Source organism: Caenorhabditis briggsae (genome assembly GCF_000004555.2).
Source record: "Caenorhabditis briggsae complete genome, chrII, whole genome shotgun sequence".
NCBI lineage: Eukaryota > Metazoa > Nematoda > Chromadorea > Rhabditida > Rhabditidae > Caenorhabditis > Caenorhabditis briggsae.
The window spans coordinates 16,611,925-16,627,154 of NC_013486.2; the positions used below are offsets into that span (position 1 = coordinate 16,611,925).

A 15,230-nucleotide genomic window follows, 5' to 3' on the forward strand; every position below is an offset into this window, starting at 1 on the left:
CTCTTTCTTCTTCTGAAACCCTTTGTCAGCTGTCAAGTTGAATGCTGAGGCGACCCAATTAATAGAGACAAGCCATCCACTATTTGATTTTTTATCTTCTGATAACATATGTCGGATTTCTGTTGGTTCCACAAATCTCTTTCGACTGAAATAGAGAAATAGAGAAAGCGTCAGAAATCGTTACTTTGAACCTTTACTTTTCGTTTTATTGAGATTCAGCCACATTATTTTTATGGGGAAACCGCAAGAATCGTATGAGAAAGGACCAGATAAATTTTTCTTTCAGTTTTTCTGGGAAACTTCATTTTCTAACACCGAATTTTGAAATATACCGTTATATTTTTTTCCTGTTTTTGATTTTTCTCGAGATGTCACTTTCAGATTGAGTCACACTTCTCTGATACTTGAAAACCAGTCAGACTACTACTTGAAAAAAAAAACCAAAAATCTTCTTTCAGATACGAAGCAATTCGTAAAATGTTTGAAAATCTAAGCTCATTGAGCAAAACGATTAAAAATTTATAGGAAAAGCGTTTAGTCACTATGAATATTTTTGGTTTCTTCTAGACCTCATTTTTTTCAACACACTCGAATTTCAATTTGTTTTTACATCTTCTGATTTGCAACACATTTTCTTTTTAAAATAAGGAAGGGCGGCAAAACTTTTCAGTTGTTTTAGTGATTTAGCTACTTCGTGGGTAATTAAGAGACGAAGAGTTGTATTCTTTTTGCATTACTTAAGAGTTGCGCTATTGATTCTTGCATATTCTCCCGTACCCAGAAAATATTAGAGCTGATACTTTTGAATGGTTTAAATCAACATCACATTTTCCATGTCCGGTTACTTTTCAATGAACCCACGTGTCTGTTTCCAAATGACCAGACTGATGTCTTATATATTTTTTCCATTATTTTGACCGGAAAAAAACGAGAAAAAATAATTAGTATTCACCCCCATATTTTTTTTCCTATTCAACTGGATTCTTCTTTTTGGTCCATTTTTCTATATCCTTTTTTCCGGATTTTTTATTGTTCCAAAGCCTAATTGGTTAAACGGGCTGGTACACTTTTAATCCAATCGAAATTTCTTTTTCCCCGCAAAACGGAAATTCGTAGTCTTATGCTTCTATTTTTGACACATGTTTTTTACATCGTTTATAGCCTACATGGTACTTACGGTTTTTTTAGATTTGTCAATCTATTTCAAAAATTGATGGAATGGGAGAAGATAATGGTGAGTCTATGAATGCATATCAACTATTGAATTAAGACTTTCAATGATTTTTTTCTTACTCCTCGAGGCTTGATTCCCCTAACTCTTCCAAACGGTATGAGACTACCTCAAATATACCAGGCATTTCTGAGCAAAAAAAGGTTTTTGAACTCTTCTCCCGAAAGGATTCTGAAACAAAAAATAAACTTTTCTGCTGTCTTCTCATCCTTCTTTTTCCCGCATCCCAATCTTTTTTATTTATTGAAAAGAAAACTTTTTTCTTCCCCCGTCTTCTTTTTTTTTTCGGTAGATGGAAGGTGTCCCCATGGGACGGTACCAAACCACTTCTTTTTCTTTCCCAAAAGGTTTTCTTTTTCATTCCCCATCGTCATTTTATTCTTTAGGTCCAAAGGTCTTCTTTTGGAGACTGGTTCTTAAAAATACCCCGAGGGCACCATTCAAGAACTATTTGAACCCGGAAAAATAGTCGATTTCCTTTTTTAGTAGTGGAATAAAAATATACATGTATTAATTTTTTTGTTTTTTGTTTGCTTTTATGTTTTGAACTTTCCCAACACGAGTTATTTTCCGAAATAAACCTACTGTGTCCCTCATATACCTGTCACGCATGTGAAGAAAGTATTCGAGGAAAAAGCTATTACATGTCTTTGTCAAGTGTCCACTTGCCTATTTTTATGAGCTCCAATTATTTCTTTTCAGTTTTTACCCTCCATTTCCAAAAAAAGGCTTTCGTGATTTGTCCCGTTGGTCGCTGATTGTTTTTGTGAACACTAATGAGACTTAATCGGGAGCTATTAGTTTTTAAAGAAGAAAATTAGCTGAAAATAGAGGAAAACAAGATCTCCAAAAGCTGATGAGGAGAAGGAAGTGAAGAAAAACAGTGCATAAAACTTCTTTGAAAATTTTGAGTCATGATTTAAAACAATGGGAAGGTTTGGAAAAATGAAAGACAGTTGAGAATTATTGCATCAACCCCCTGTTCCTTCCACAATATTATTTTCCCGGTTGCAAACTATTTTTTTTTCGATTCATAATTCTAATCGGATATTCCGAGCTGAGAAACAAGCATTTCCTCCCTCTAAAAAATTTGCCTCAAGTTTTTTTTTCTATCTGGTATGCCCTCCGCTATATTTATTTCTGTTTTTTGAGTTTCTTAGCAAACTATATGTAAGGGTACCCACTTTCAAGATTGTTTGAAATAAGAGGAACATTTCTAGGTGATACTTTCACGTTTCCTTTCCGAACCATACTATTTTCTAAAACCGCGTTTCTCTCACAGACCAATTGAACTTCCTTGAATACGCCTGGTTTTTGCGAAATTACCCTACTTTGTCTTACAAATTAGCTCAACCTATGACTAACTTTCCAATGACTCTTTCATCTAAAATATCTGTCTGTAAAAGGCTTTACCTCAGTTTTGAGCTTCCCCTTTCTCTTTGAAATTCATCTAATAGTGTCTTATACAATGTATAATTTCGTTCAAATACTTCAACACCAATAGTTTCCAGCCTAAGGGTTAACATTTTTTTGGTCTATTTTCCATCTGTCTAGATAATGTACTTATTCACTTGCGCAGTAATTTTCTGAGATAAGACGAGAAATTTAATTAGTCATTTTCTCTCATTTCTTTCTCTTATCCCGTGCTCAAATATATTTAGAGAAGGTCCGCTAAATTTATGCTCGAAGTTGACACTTCTCTTTAATAAATTCTTCTTTATTCAAAATTCCGTAAACACTCTAATACATAGTCCCTCCTAATTGAACGCCACCCTCTAATAGAACGTCCTCCGATTTGTGCTCCGAAAAATAGAACGCATAATTTACCATGCACCAGATTATCAATTTGTTGCTTTTCAATGAAGGTTGAGACATTGTACAGTACACAAGTAGCATGATCGTTCTCTTTTATTACCCACTTTTCTTTTTTTCCCACACTCCGAAAGCCTCTAATTGAATGCCACCCTTTAATAGAACGTTCTCCCAGCTATGTATTGAAAATTTACGGTAGTTATCTATGCTAAATCTCCAAAACCCAAACAATTTCTTTGTTGCAATTTCTTATTCGAGTGTTTCTGAATGAAAGTGTAGATTTAGGATACACCCAGGAAATATGATACATTTGAACGATCAGAGAACTTTTTTCGGAACTTTTGGAGGACTTTTCTGACGTAGATCTACTTGAAAGTTCAAGCTGACATTTTTTTCCCTAAAAATCTGATATTGAAATTGTGAAGTTCTTTAATCTTTGTACTGAATGATATGTTCTAATCTCATTTCTATTTCCCCCCGCACAAATTCAGATTATAAATCCCAAAAGAAGTCCCCTAGGCGGATTAGACCATGTCACAGTAAGATTCGAACATTCAATTTTTTAAACTTCTAAACCACAATAAAATAAAGAAAGGTTCTGACCAAAATTATGAATAAATACAACTTCTTAATTTTTTCAATTTATTACATGTATTCGGAGAAATTATTCTCCCAAGGTGTATGCTCATAGTGAAGCATGTACAAAAACTTCAGAACATGCATCATGATAAATTTTCGGGAACGTGACAAATATCGTAGAAAGTCGAATGAATAGTCGACAAATTGGTTGATTCATAAGGAAGTCTCGTAAGAAAATGATGCTAGGTAGTTCGGATGCTTTTTCTTTCAACATGTGCATTAACAACAATATCAAAGCTTGCTATGAATTATATTACATGAAAAGTTATTTTTTTCTGGAAAATAATTTTGACAAACTCAATTCGCTTCCGCATTTGAATTAAGAAGATGTTTGATCACTATTTATTTTGAGGAACTCATTTTTCTGACATTTGAAGTCCTCTCGAATCTTGAATCTCTCCTATTCTCGAGTACATTTATAACCTGAGGCAACTACTTCTTCTATAACTCCGGAACTAATCTCTTTCTCAGTAAACTCTTTTCTAAACGAAACCGCCTATTTGAATTTACATATTTTTGCTTTCTCGCTCTTTTTTCTTCCCTTTTCGAGTAGAAAAGTGTTATTCTGGAAAAAGTTTCGCTGACGGATATGTACTTAGTTAACATTCTGTAGATTTCTTTTCCAAATTTTTTAGACAATCATCCTCTGAAAATCAACAAAAAATTATTCTGTTTGTGACAATAATATGGTCCATTTTGAAACTTATGTAAACGAGGCGTGAGTCTGCTGAACTTGCTAAGAGTTTTTTGATGTTATGTGCTGCAGCGAAAAATAAGATGTTCAAAAAAATCCCCTATCATACATATGTGTAGTTTTATTGTTTCAAATATTGACACTGCAATTTATATGAATTTATCATACATTAAACTTACAATTTCCAGGTGTTATGTGTCAAGATGAAGGAGGAACATTGTTCGACCCACAAGACCCTGCAGTTTCAGGACTCATTGATGCACTGGAACAGTTTCAAAGCTTTTATACATACTTTCATAGATATGCGTGTCTATTCATTTGCATTATAGGAGTCTTTAGTAATGCAATTCATATTGCGGTAACACATGAAAAAAACTTATTCTCCGATTTCCGATTATTCCAGGTCCTATCTCGTCCCCGAATGCGCCGTTGTGCCGTCAACAGTGTTTTAACTGCTGTCGCATTCTGTGACGTCATAACAATGACCTCATACAGTATATACTTGATGAGGTTTAGATTTTATGAGGTGCCTAGTTTAACGATTATATTCGGCACAAAATTTGTTTTCAGACCGACCATGGCTACAGCTACATTTGGCTGGTTTTTCTAAAGTTTCATGTGTGGTCATCCATGACTCTGCATGCAATCACATTGTACATGGGAGGAGTACTGGCTTTCATCAGATGGCAGGCTCTAGGAAATATACATAGTAAATGGTTACAACCGAAGAACTCTTGGTGTGATAAGATGCTCCGATTTCACTCTATATTTAAATTGTAGGCAAGTATTCGGAGTGGTGAGTGTAGCCATGTCTATTGTTTGTCTTCCAACTTTGGTTCTTCACAAAATTTATGAAATCGATAGCCCTGGTGAGCATAGATAACACCATTAATACAATTGAATTTTTGAACAGAAGTCGAAACATCTACAGTTTCCGAAGTTCTTCGGTTGAGTGGGCAAAGTTTACCAAAAGAAGTTCGATACAGTTTAAATTTTTCAACGTATTCATGCGCCTTTTTCAAATTCAATTTATGGATGCTAGCCGTAGTTTTGAAGGTAAAACCAGGCACTGTTTGGACACTGAAACTTAGAAATCGCATACGTTTTTAGGCTATTCCTTGTGCCCTTCTCCTGTGGTTCACACTGGCGCTGGTTTTGAAACTCCGTCAAACTGACGAAAAAAGAAACTATTTGTATTCGAAGAGCTTTCGAAAACATGTGAAAAAAACCACAGTACCTGATCGAACTACGTATATGCTTATCATCATGTTGGTTGTTTTCTTGGTCACAGAATTACCACAAGGGTTTTTGGCTCTACTAAATGGATTATATACCGGTGATGTGAATATTTACATTTACAAGAACTTGTCAGAGTTGTTGGATTTTCTATCACTGATAAATTGCAGGTAAGAGAAACATTAAAACTATTGCAACACGATAATTTCAGTGTGGACTTTCTTCTCTACTGTGTTATGAGTTCTCGTTATCGTCAAACATTTGGTCACATGTTGATCAGGGTCGAATCTTGGCTTAGAAACCATGGAGAACGTCGTCGTCTGGCTCGTGAGATTAAGAAAAAGTGTCCAGCCCCGGTTGGTGTATAACATTTCCATTTTAAATGTTTTTTAAATTGTATTCCTGTTTGCCTCATCTCTACCGGTTCCATTCACACTTTCAAAACGGGTTCCACTGTTTATTGCAATTATAAAGCTTCGTAAAAAAATTCTTTAAAATGTTCTACCTCTCATTTTCTTCGACTTCAGATACTCTCGTGAAACATCCGAAGCGTTACCCAGGACAACTGAAGAAGACAAAAGAAGAGCTCATTGAGCACTGAAAATAATAAATGAAAAGAAGAAAAGATGATATTCCATTGCCAGTAGTAACCGCATGTCAAACGAAAAGGAGACAGGGTTTAGTGTTTCATTTCCGAGAGTTTTCATTTTTGGCTTATATATCCTCCAGAAGAGGATTCTACATAGGCATGGCGTTCTTGTTCTTTTTGTTTTAGTGCTACTGGTTAAAGGTGGGGGGACAGGAGATTTTTCGTAGTTTTTTTGTAGCTAGAGTATGCATTCTACCGTCACGGTGTACAACGCTTAATGTCACTCTGCGTACAGCTATCGTCCTCGCCTTTATGTATGCAATCGGGCGTCCGTTTTCTCTTTGCCCGCGTGGCTCAGTCGGTAGCGGCGCCACACCCTCAATCATCGCCTTCACAAGTTCAACTCCTCGAGGGGCATCTTTGAACGGAATTTCGAGAACATTATTTTCTTCATTTCCCCCCACCTTTAATCGAAATGTTCTGCCTTACTATTTAAAGGATAATTTGGTATTCACTTTAAATATTCAGACATGGTTCGAAAATCTCACTGCGGTTATGGATTTTTCCTGATCATTGCTTTTTCGAGAAAACAACACTTGCATTTATGATCATCGCAATTATTCTGGAGATTGTGTCATTGGGGTGTTTTGTCGGATTATTCTCTCCTAGGGCAAGACTCGGAATGCCAGCATTCAGTGTAACTGGACTAGCGTTTCTTAGCTTGTTTGTGGCTATAGTTGTGTATGGAGTACGGATGCAGTATAAAGTCAGTAAGTATTCCTGATGTTTCTATAAACATATCTTTACTATTAACAATCACCAAATTCTGTGTGTGTGTCCGGTGTTCCCGGTTCTGAGACCGTAGCGAACTCACCACTGGATCAAAATTTCCCAAATTTTCACAGATGACCCGAAATAGCAGCGAGATGATGCCCGTCTATTTTAAATTTTCGATATTCAATTTTTGACGTATTCTGGATATGATCTTTTACTTCTACAGTGCAAATCTTTAGAAATTATTTTCACGCCATTCTCGCCCATCCACCTATTTTTTCCTATCCACGTTATATCAAACAAAAAGATGATTTTGTGCGAAGAGACATTCAGTCTGGGTTCTGAAGATTTAAAAGTATCTAAAAATTATGATAAGAAATCAGAGAAAAATACAAGCTCCCTCAAAGATCAATAAGAACGCGTTCAATGTAGTCTTTGAACTTCGTAGGCTTCAAGTTTTAAGAAATTAAAATCTTTCGAATTTCGAAGGTTTTGAATTCCCAAATTTTCCAAATTTTTTAAATGCTGAAACTATAGAAACCTGGATTTTTAGAACTATAAATTTCCAAATTCCGAAAGATTAAAATGTGTGAATTTTCGGATCGAAAAATTAAAAATTTTAAATTTTTAAAAATAACCGCAAATCAGAAATTTCTGAATGCAGAAATGCAGAAATTCGCAAAAATCGGAAACTCTGAAGATCAGAAAGGCAGAATCTCAAAAAAAAATCAGAAACCCATAAATTCAGAAATCAAGAGTCTCAAAAAACTAAAATTTCTGAGATTAAATTCTTGAATATCAGTCCTAATTTGGTAATTCGGAAATTCGAAAAATCAAAAATCAAAACTTCCGAATCTTAAAAAAATCAGAATTTCAGAATTTCAGAACTTCAGAAACTCAGAAATTAGGAAATTCGAAAAATCAGAATTTCTGAATCATGAATACCTGAATTTTCAAATTTGTGAACTGCTGAATTTCTGAACCTCTGAACTTGTTTTGAAAAATTTAAAAACTTCCTAAGTCCTAAGTTTCTCTGAAATTTTGAGTTTTTGAACTTTTTCAATTCTGAACTCATTCTGAATTCGATTTTTAGATTTTTTTTTTCGAAATTTTGTTCCAAAAATTTTTAGTCGCTGTTTTGAAGTGAAAGGATTTTCTGGATTTCAAATTTTAAGAGCTAAAAAATTTCCGATCTTAATTATGAATGGCTTTATAGACTATATTCATGAATTTGCCAAAAATTTGCAAAATTGGTTTTGAGATTTCAGAAGTTTCAGATTTGTAGAATTTCTGAATTTCAGAATTTTAGAACTTTTAAATTTGCGAATTTGAGAGTTACAGAAGTTTTGTTAGACTTATATCCTTCATCACAATGTCTAAGCTTATATGCATTAAAAACACATTTCATTAACTGACTTTTTTCGAATTCTCAAAAATTCAAATCTCCTCATATCCGAGATGTTAAATTCCGAAACTACCGAGATCCTGAGTTTCCAAAAAATCATTTTTTAAGCTCAAAATTTCCTAATTTTCGAATTTGAGAGCATAGGCCCTAAAAAATAGCCCCTGTAAAAGTGACGGACTCTCTTTATTAGATTACGGGTATTGTAAGCGGGGCCAGGAGCTTTAGCCCCGAAAGGGCGTAAACCGACTGGTACATACAGAACAATTTCAGTGTATCTCCAATCCACGTCATACGAGCTTCTTGCGAATGTCTACTTGGGATACTCTTATTGGATCGCTGTCATTGCCGCAATCTTCCTTCTTATTTCTTGCAGTCTTTCTGGAACATTGATTGGCGCTACTGAAAATACGGAGCACTTGCATTGACAAATATAGGAGAGCAGCTTATTGTTTGAAGCTCTGACAATAAAGAATTGCTGACAATAATAAATCAGTTTCTTGAGATCGAATACCAATGAGTAATTTATAAGCGACAGATAAAAACAACCAAGCACGATATAATTCAGAATCATTGAAAATGAGGCTGAATCTAAAACTTCATGGAAACTCGAGTGTTTAGTGATTACGACATCGTTTACATAGCATTAAAATTCCATAATGATCCATCGACCAGCACAAGAAGAAAGGAATATAACATATCATAGACAGGAAGTGTGTGGATTTGAAAAGGACTCCAGATAAACAATTGTTGGCGTCAGCGGAAACGAAAATTGATTATTGAGATGAAATCTACGACGATTACTTCAATTGGTATTCGAATCTTGGTACTTCTTTTTTTTTCAAAACGACCCCACGTCGGTTTTTTCTCAGTTTTTGCACAAATTTTCCCCGTTTTCTGTATTCTACGCACTTTGCCCAAAACAGGACCAAAACGTATTTTGTAACATGAATATTTTTTAAAGCTGAATAGATGCAACGAAGTCTCCTTTTTTGTATGAACACCGACAGATACAGTTTCTTTCCCAAGAGATGAGATCGGTTTAGTGGGTCTCACTAATCAATAACCGCTATTATGCCATTACCATGTAGTGCAGTAAAGATGCTGAGAAGGGTTTTCTGCGACGGTCATTACCCTTATTTATTTTACTCTTTATCTCGTCTGATTCATTCCAAAGCTCGGTGTTTACTACCCCTTCATCTCTTCATATGTTACCTGATGGTGAATAACGTACTATCAGTCGGTAGTCAAATCGGAATGAGAGAAATTTGAATTCAAATAAAGGCTAACCGATTTTGATGAGATTTTTCTAGTATTCACAAGAAAACAAATTTTATCCAGAAAAAAACATTCGCATTCATCCAATGCCATTTTATCCAGAACTTCCAAACCTAAATTCATTAGAAATTGCTACATACATTTTACTATCTGTTTTCTACACACTTTGACCAAAAATTTGAATCTAAAAATAACACCTTTTGAAATAGGGATTTTTTCAAAACAGTAGGTCATTATAAATTGATTCAGCTTGACTAGTTACTAAGCGTTTTACTGAACTTTGGTAAATAATTATTGGAACTTAACAATCTCTTGTCTTGCTAATGCATTTTTGATCTTCCGAAAATTTAACTAGAAAACAGTCTAGTATTTTTGATCTACGAAACATTAAACAATCAAATCATAAAAAAGATTTAAGTTTTTTAATGATTTTCTGTACTGAAATAATTTTTTAATAGTCTTCAACGAACTTTTATAGATTATTTTTCCGGTTTCTCTATTTTTCGTTGGTTTCCCAACAAAAATTCTTGTTAGAAGTCGAGATCAACCTTTCCCCGAAATTACCGGTTTTAGTATGAAAAGTTTCTCTTTTTTGCGACAGTTTTTTCCATAACTTTTCCAGATTTTTCAAATCTCGTTTCTAAAACCTGAAAGTCTCGTTTTTATCGATTCGTTTATTTTCTTCCAGAATTTCTTCTGTAGATCAAAAATGTATTAGCAAGACCAGAGATCATAAGTTCAAGTTATTCAGAGATTGCATAATTATTTTCCAAGGTTAGTATAACGAACATCTTGTTGAAACTTCTTCGAAGGTGAAAATAAACGAAAAATGAGCATTTGTTGAAAAAAGTTAACTATGATTTCATTAATTTAGTTCAAAGATTAAGCTTACAAGATTTCAGAAAATTATTCTTCAAGTTAAAAAAAATTAGATTTATCATCTCTACACTTGCTGACACACTTTTTGATCTACCGAAGACGTTAGTTATACTAACCTTGGAAAATAATTATTCGATCTCTGAACAACTTTAACTTATGATCTCTGGTCTTGCTAATACATTTTTGATCTACCGAAAATTTAATTAGAAAAAAGTCTAGTATTATTTTTGATCTACGGAAGGTTGAACAAAGAAATCATAAACAATACAAGTTTTTAAAATGATTTTCGGAACTTTCAATAGATTTTTTTCCGGTTCCTCTATCTTTCGTTGGTTTCCCAACAAAAGTTCTTAAGATCGACCTTTCCCCGAAATTACCAGTTTAAATATGAAAAGTTAACTGTAATCAGAAGGGGAGCAACAATTTTAAATTCCCAGTACTAATGTCGATTTCTAATACTTCCAACATTTTTGTAGTCAATTTTCCTTAAGGGAATTCTAATTTTTGTTTTGTTTAGTTACAAAATTTTCTTCTCTAACTGATGTTATTTTCATTCGTATTCTTGTTTATCGTACGTTAGTTTTTAGGTTAGTTCGGTGAACATTCAAAAAATTCAAACATTCGAAACATTCAAAGAATGTTAATTTTTATCTCTAGGGTTGCTGCTTAGGCTTAGGCTCAGGCGCAGGCTTTGCCTGCGCCATTTAGGATGAGGCACGGAGGACGTTAGCTCCGATTTGGCCCAAACTTGCCTAAAATATTGTACATCAAAAAAAAAAAATAGTATATTTTTTTTTTGGCCAAAAGTCAAAAGGGGGCGGAGCTACAGTAGCTCAAAGTTGAAATTTCAAAATTAATTATCGGCCATAACTCTGGAGTGCGTGAATCGATTCGGATCAAATTTAAACCATATAAGGAGACCCCCAGGGGGCATCTATTGAGAAAAAAAAATTTTGAAAAAATCGATTTTCAGATATCGATTTTTCGGTTTTAAATTTTCAAACAGGGCTGGTGCCTCGGCTATCTATACGATTTTCTTGAAATTTTTACCACGTATGTGCCTTAAAAAAGTCTTTAAGCACCAAAATTTTTGGAAAGATTGTACGACCAGTTTTTGCGCACGACTGAATTCTATTTTTCAAACGCGCGCGGCACGGTGCCGGTGCGTGATGGAATTTTGGTGTCAACTAAAAAAATGTTGGAAATGTATTCCTCTACAACTTTGTCTCTTGGACCCCTTTACGAAAATGCACCCGAACCGAGTTATGGCGCCCGAAATGGGACCAACTTTTTTTGGACCCCGTGCACCAAAATGCATATTTTTTTACCGTTCCTGGACTGGTCGACGCAGAATTCAAAAAGAATTCGATTCCCCCGGTCAAAATGGGGTCATGTCTTGATGGAAAAAAAGTTATGGCGAAAAAACGATTTTTGCGTTTTCTAAAGTTGGACCTAGCGAACGCGGTTTAACAGATAAATTTTATGCTAAAAAGCCATTTTGTAGAGCTCGTCGAGACGCATCGATTCGTTTTTTTACCGACCCTTTACGACCATTTTGAAGCAAGTTACGGTCGTTTTAAGAAAATGTACTGAGGCCCTCCAGTGCGTAGCGATCTCTGTGGCGGCCACAGAGAGCGCGCACCACTATTTGACGTGTAATAACTCGGTTGCGGAAAGAGATAAACATGTTTTAACTTTTGCATCATGGATAGGGGATGTTGGGAAGTGTGTCCAAAATTTCGCCTTCGGTCCGAGGAACCCGAGTTCAAACCCGCCTGTGGCACTAATTTTTTTTTCATTTTTTCGAGTACTGTAGGGGTCCCTGAGTGTAAATTAAGTGTTTTTAAGTATTTTTAGGATTTTTGCACGTTTCTCCTAACTTTAAGCTTCTCCTAAATTTAAGCTTCTCCTAAATTTAAGCTTCTCCTAAATTTAAGCTTCTCCTAAATTTTAGCTTCTCCTAAATGTAGGCTTCTCCCAACTTTAAGCCTCTTCTAACTTTAAGTCTCAATTTGGTTTCGGATACTGATAAGATCAGTTATCGAGCATTTGATACGATGTTTGCTCCTTTGTTTTCTCTTGGATACAACCTATTTCATGACTCTCATAGTGCGCCATTTTTTCAATTTTACTTTGACGAATGAACGAAATTAAATTCTTTTCTCATTCTTCGGTTCGTCCATTGACGAACCGAAAGTACTGATTTAGGATGGTATGGTTAGTCCTAAATAGCCGGCGTAATGAAAGTTATGAAATTCTTTAATTCTCGCTTCGCTCGAAAATTCTGCCGAAATGAAAGTTATGAAATTCTTTCAGGCTCGCTTCGCTCGCCTTTTTGAAAAAACACTCCACATCCTAAATCCGGCCCCTTCCTTCGTCGAGCTTTTCCGACTTTTACGACATGCAAGTTTTTTTTCAAAGAAAATGAGCTTCTTCTAGTTTCCAAATTTTTTCAAGATTCACCTCTTTTCAAAATTTCAATTTTTTTAAAAATAGCCTCAAGCCCCGTGACCACTAAATACGATTGCGTTTTGTTTAAATGATATGATGGAAATGTATTTAAAAGTTTTAATGGAGGCGCGACAGCGCCATGCTATCGTGCTTAGTTGGCACGACACGCGCAGAACAATATTTTTGCGACTACGGTGAACTGGCCGAATCTGGGGAAGAAATCGAGCTGACAGTGCGAAAGAGCGAATTGAAGTTAGTTTGGAATGTATGTACTCAACTATAACATTTTTTTTCATTAGTCGAATCGTGTCCGAAAAACTGAGTGAGCTTTTCGATATATCCAAACGACCGCCTTTCATTTTTTCCGTCACCTTTACAACGCTTCTGAGATCATCATCAGAATTTAAACAAAAAGCTTGAAGCTACAAATACTACCTGACAACCCTCCAAATAGATCTTGATTCTTCGGTTGGCGATCGGTCACTGCTTGGCTCAATGACTCCCACATAAGTCCAAAACGCTAACAAACCTCGAATGGTCGTCATAAGCGTGTTGGTCTCTTTAACCTGCACGCGGGCTGAAAATGTATTAATTCTACTTCATGTCAGAACTATTGATACTCACCTTCAACACCATTTGTGGCAACCACTTTGCTAGATGAAACTCGTACGGGTGGCACTCGCTCAAACCAACAAAAAAATTCACCGACAAGATTCGCTTTTTCAACCGTCGTCATTCTCTTCACCCTCTCCATCTCATAATCGCACTGAGGAACCGATGGTCTTTCCTTGACTTTGTTACGACGTAATGTCATGAACGAAAAAAAGTGAACGGTTGCAGAAGCCGCCTTCCTCAAGGTCTCGTCCGAAACACTCGAAATTCTGATGGCTTGCATAAAGGGACAGTTTTCACCACTCATTGCACCTCTGAACATGACATGGAATTCCAAGCGGTCCTGAAGTTTAATATTGATTTGCTTTATTGCAAATGTGTAATCTGACTTCAAGTCATATAAAATTCTTACAGGTAACAAGTCAATAGGATATTTGGGATCCTTCGAATTGCTTCGCGCTTGATGTGTTGCGTCAAAAAAATTCAGAAACTTGTTGATTGTCTCACACTTCAGCTTCAGAAGGCTTTTGAGGCTCATCGATTTCAATAGTGTCGTTCGCGATTCATCGTCTTCTTCGTCTTCTTCGTGGTAATTTCTGTTGTTGTTGTTGTTGTTGGTGGATGTGGATGGCGTACAGTCAACCAGTGCAGAGAACACGGCCATTCGAGCATTTCTCTTTCTCACCAGTTCACCGGAATCATCGTCTTCTCCTTGTCGTAAGTTTGTTGCTCTTTTTCTTCTCATTGGAGTTGTTGCACTCATATCTGGAAACATTTCATTCATGAAAAATACGACCACAAGCATGATCTGGCTTGAAGGTAGATTTGAGGATATTGAAAATGGATTTAATCAGACTTTCAGTGGGATCATTATACTAAAAATCATGCAAATTATCTGACTTGAAGGCAAATTTCAGCAGCATAAAGGGGGGGGGGTTCAATCTGACTTGAAGTCTGATTGAATATCGGGATCAAGGTTGTTAGCCTTTTCAGTAAGTGGGTTAAAGAGAAATACCATCTCCATAATGCCTGGAAAAAACAAATTACGCAGGTTCAAGTTATCTGACTTGAAGGCAAATTTCAGCAGCGTAAAGGGGGGGGGGGGGGTTCAATCTGACTTGAAGTCAGATTGAATATCGGGATTAAGATTTTGGTGCAACTAAAATTTTACTTGAACTGAAATCAGTTTTAGTCAAACTAAAATGAGAGTACACGAAACGAAAAAGAATGAGGTGTGAAGAGAATAGCGTGGAGGAGCAAAAAAAAGAAACGACCTCCTCCCAGCAAGACAAATGGCACGAATGACTGAAACAGAGCAGAAATGGCAAGTCTCCGCCCCTTTACCGTATGATGGGTCTCACCACGAAAACGCGTATCTAACTAATAACTGACGTGGCACCTAAAATCTGATTCAAACTACAAATTTGAGTTGAGCTGAAATTTCGAGTTGAACTGAAATATTGATTAAATGTAATCCACCGCTGTTGGCAGCGTTTCTCTAAATGTGACTTCGAGTCACAATTGAATACTCAATTTGGAAGACTAGCCGATATTGCCATTCAAAATAAACAACACACAGCATTATTTTTCAAATGTATTATTTTACTTCACCACCCCCCGACCGGACTTTTAC

The 15,230-nt window shown here is 35.7% G+C and overlaps 3 protein-coding genes across 3 annotated transcripts; 2 read left to right on the forward strand and 1 right to left on the reverse strand.

Moving 5' to 3' along the window:
• Window positions 1–4,569: 4,569 nt before the first annotated feature.
• Window positions 4,570–5,980, forward strand: Cbr-dmsr-4 (the record flags this gene model as incomplete). Its single annotated transcript, XM_002632057.1, has 7 exons — window positions 4,570–4,734; window positions 4,780–4,902; window positions 4,947–5,113; window positions 5,157–5,245; window positions 5,290–5,432; window positions 5,487–5,782; window positions 5,824–5,980. 7 exons carry the CDS (start codon window positions 4,570–4,572, stop codon window positions 5,978–5,980), a joined length of 1,140 nt encoding a protein of 379 aa, XP_002632103.1.
• Window positions 5,981–6,266: 286 nt separating this feature from the next.
• On the forward strand, window positions 6,267–8,805 carry CBG06953 (the record flags this gene model as incomplete). Its single annotated transcript, XM_002632056.2, has 3 exons — window positions 6,267–6,289; window positions 6,730–6,971; window positions 8,651–8,805. 3 exons carry the CDS (start codon window positions 6,267–6,269, stop codon window positions 8,803–8,805), a joined length of 420 nt encoding a protein of 139 aa, XP_002632102.2.
• A 4,611-nt stretch (window positions 8,806–13,416) lies between these two features.
• Window positions 13,417–14,360, reverse strand: CBG06952 (the record flags this gene model as incomplete). Its single annotated transcript, XM_002632055.1, has 3 exons — window positions 13,417–13,562; window positions 13,610–13,940; window positions 14,010–14,360. 3 exons carry the CDS (start codon window positions 14,358–14,360, stop codon window positions 13,417–13,419), a joined length of 828 nt encoding a protein of 275 aa, XP_002632101.1.
• Between the last annotated feature and the right edge of the window lie 870 nt (window positions 14,361–15,230).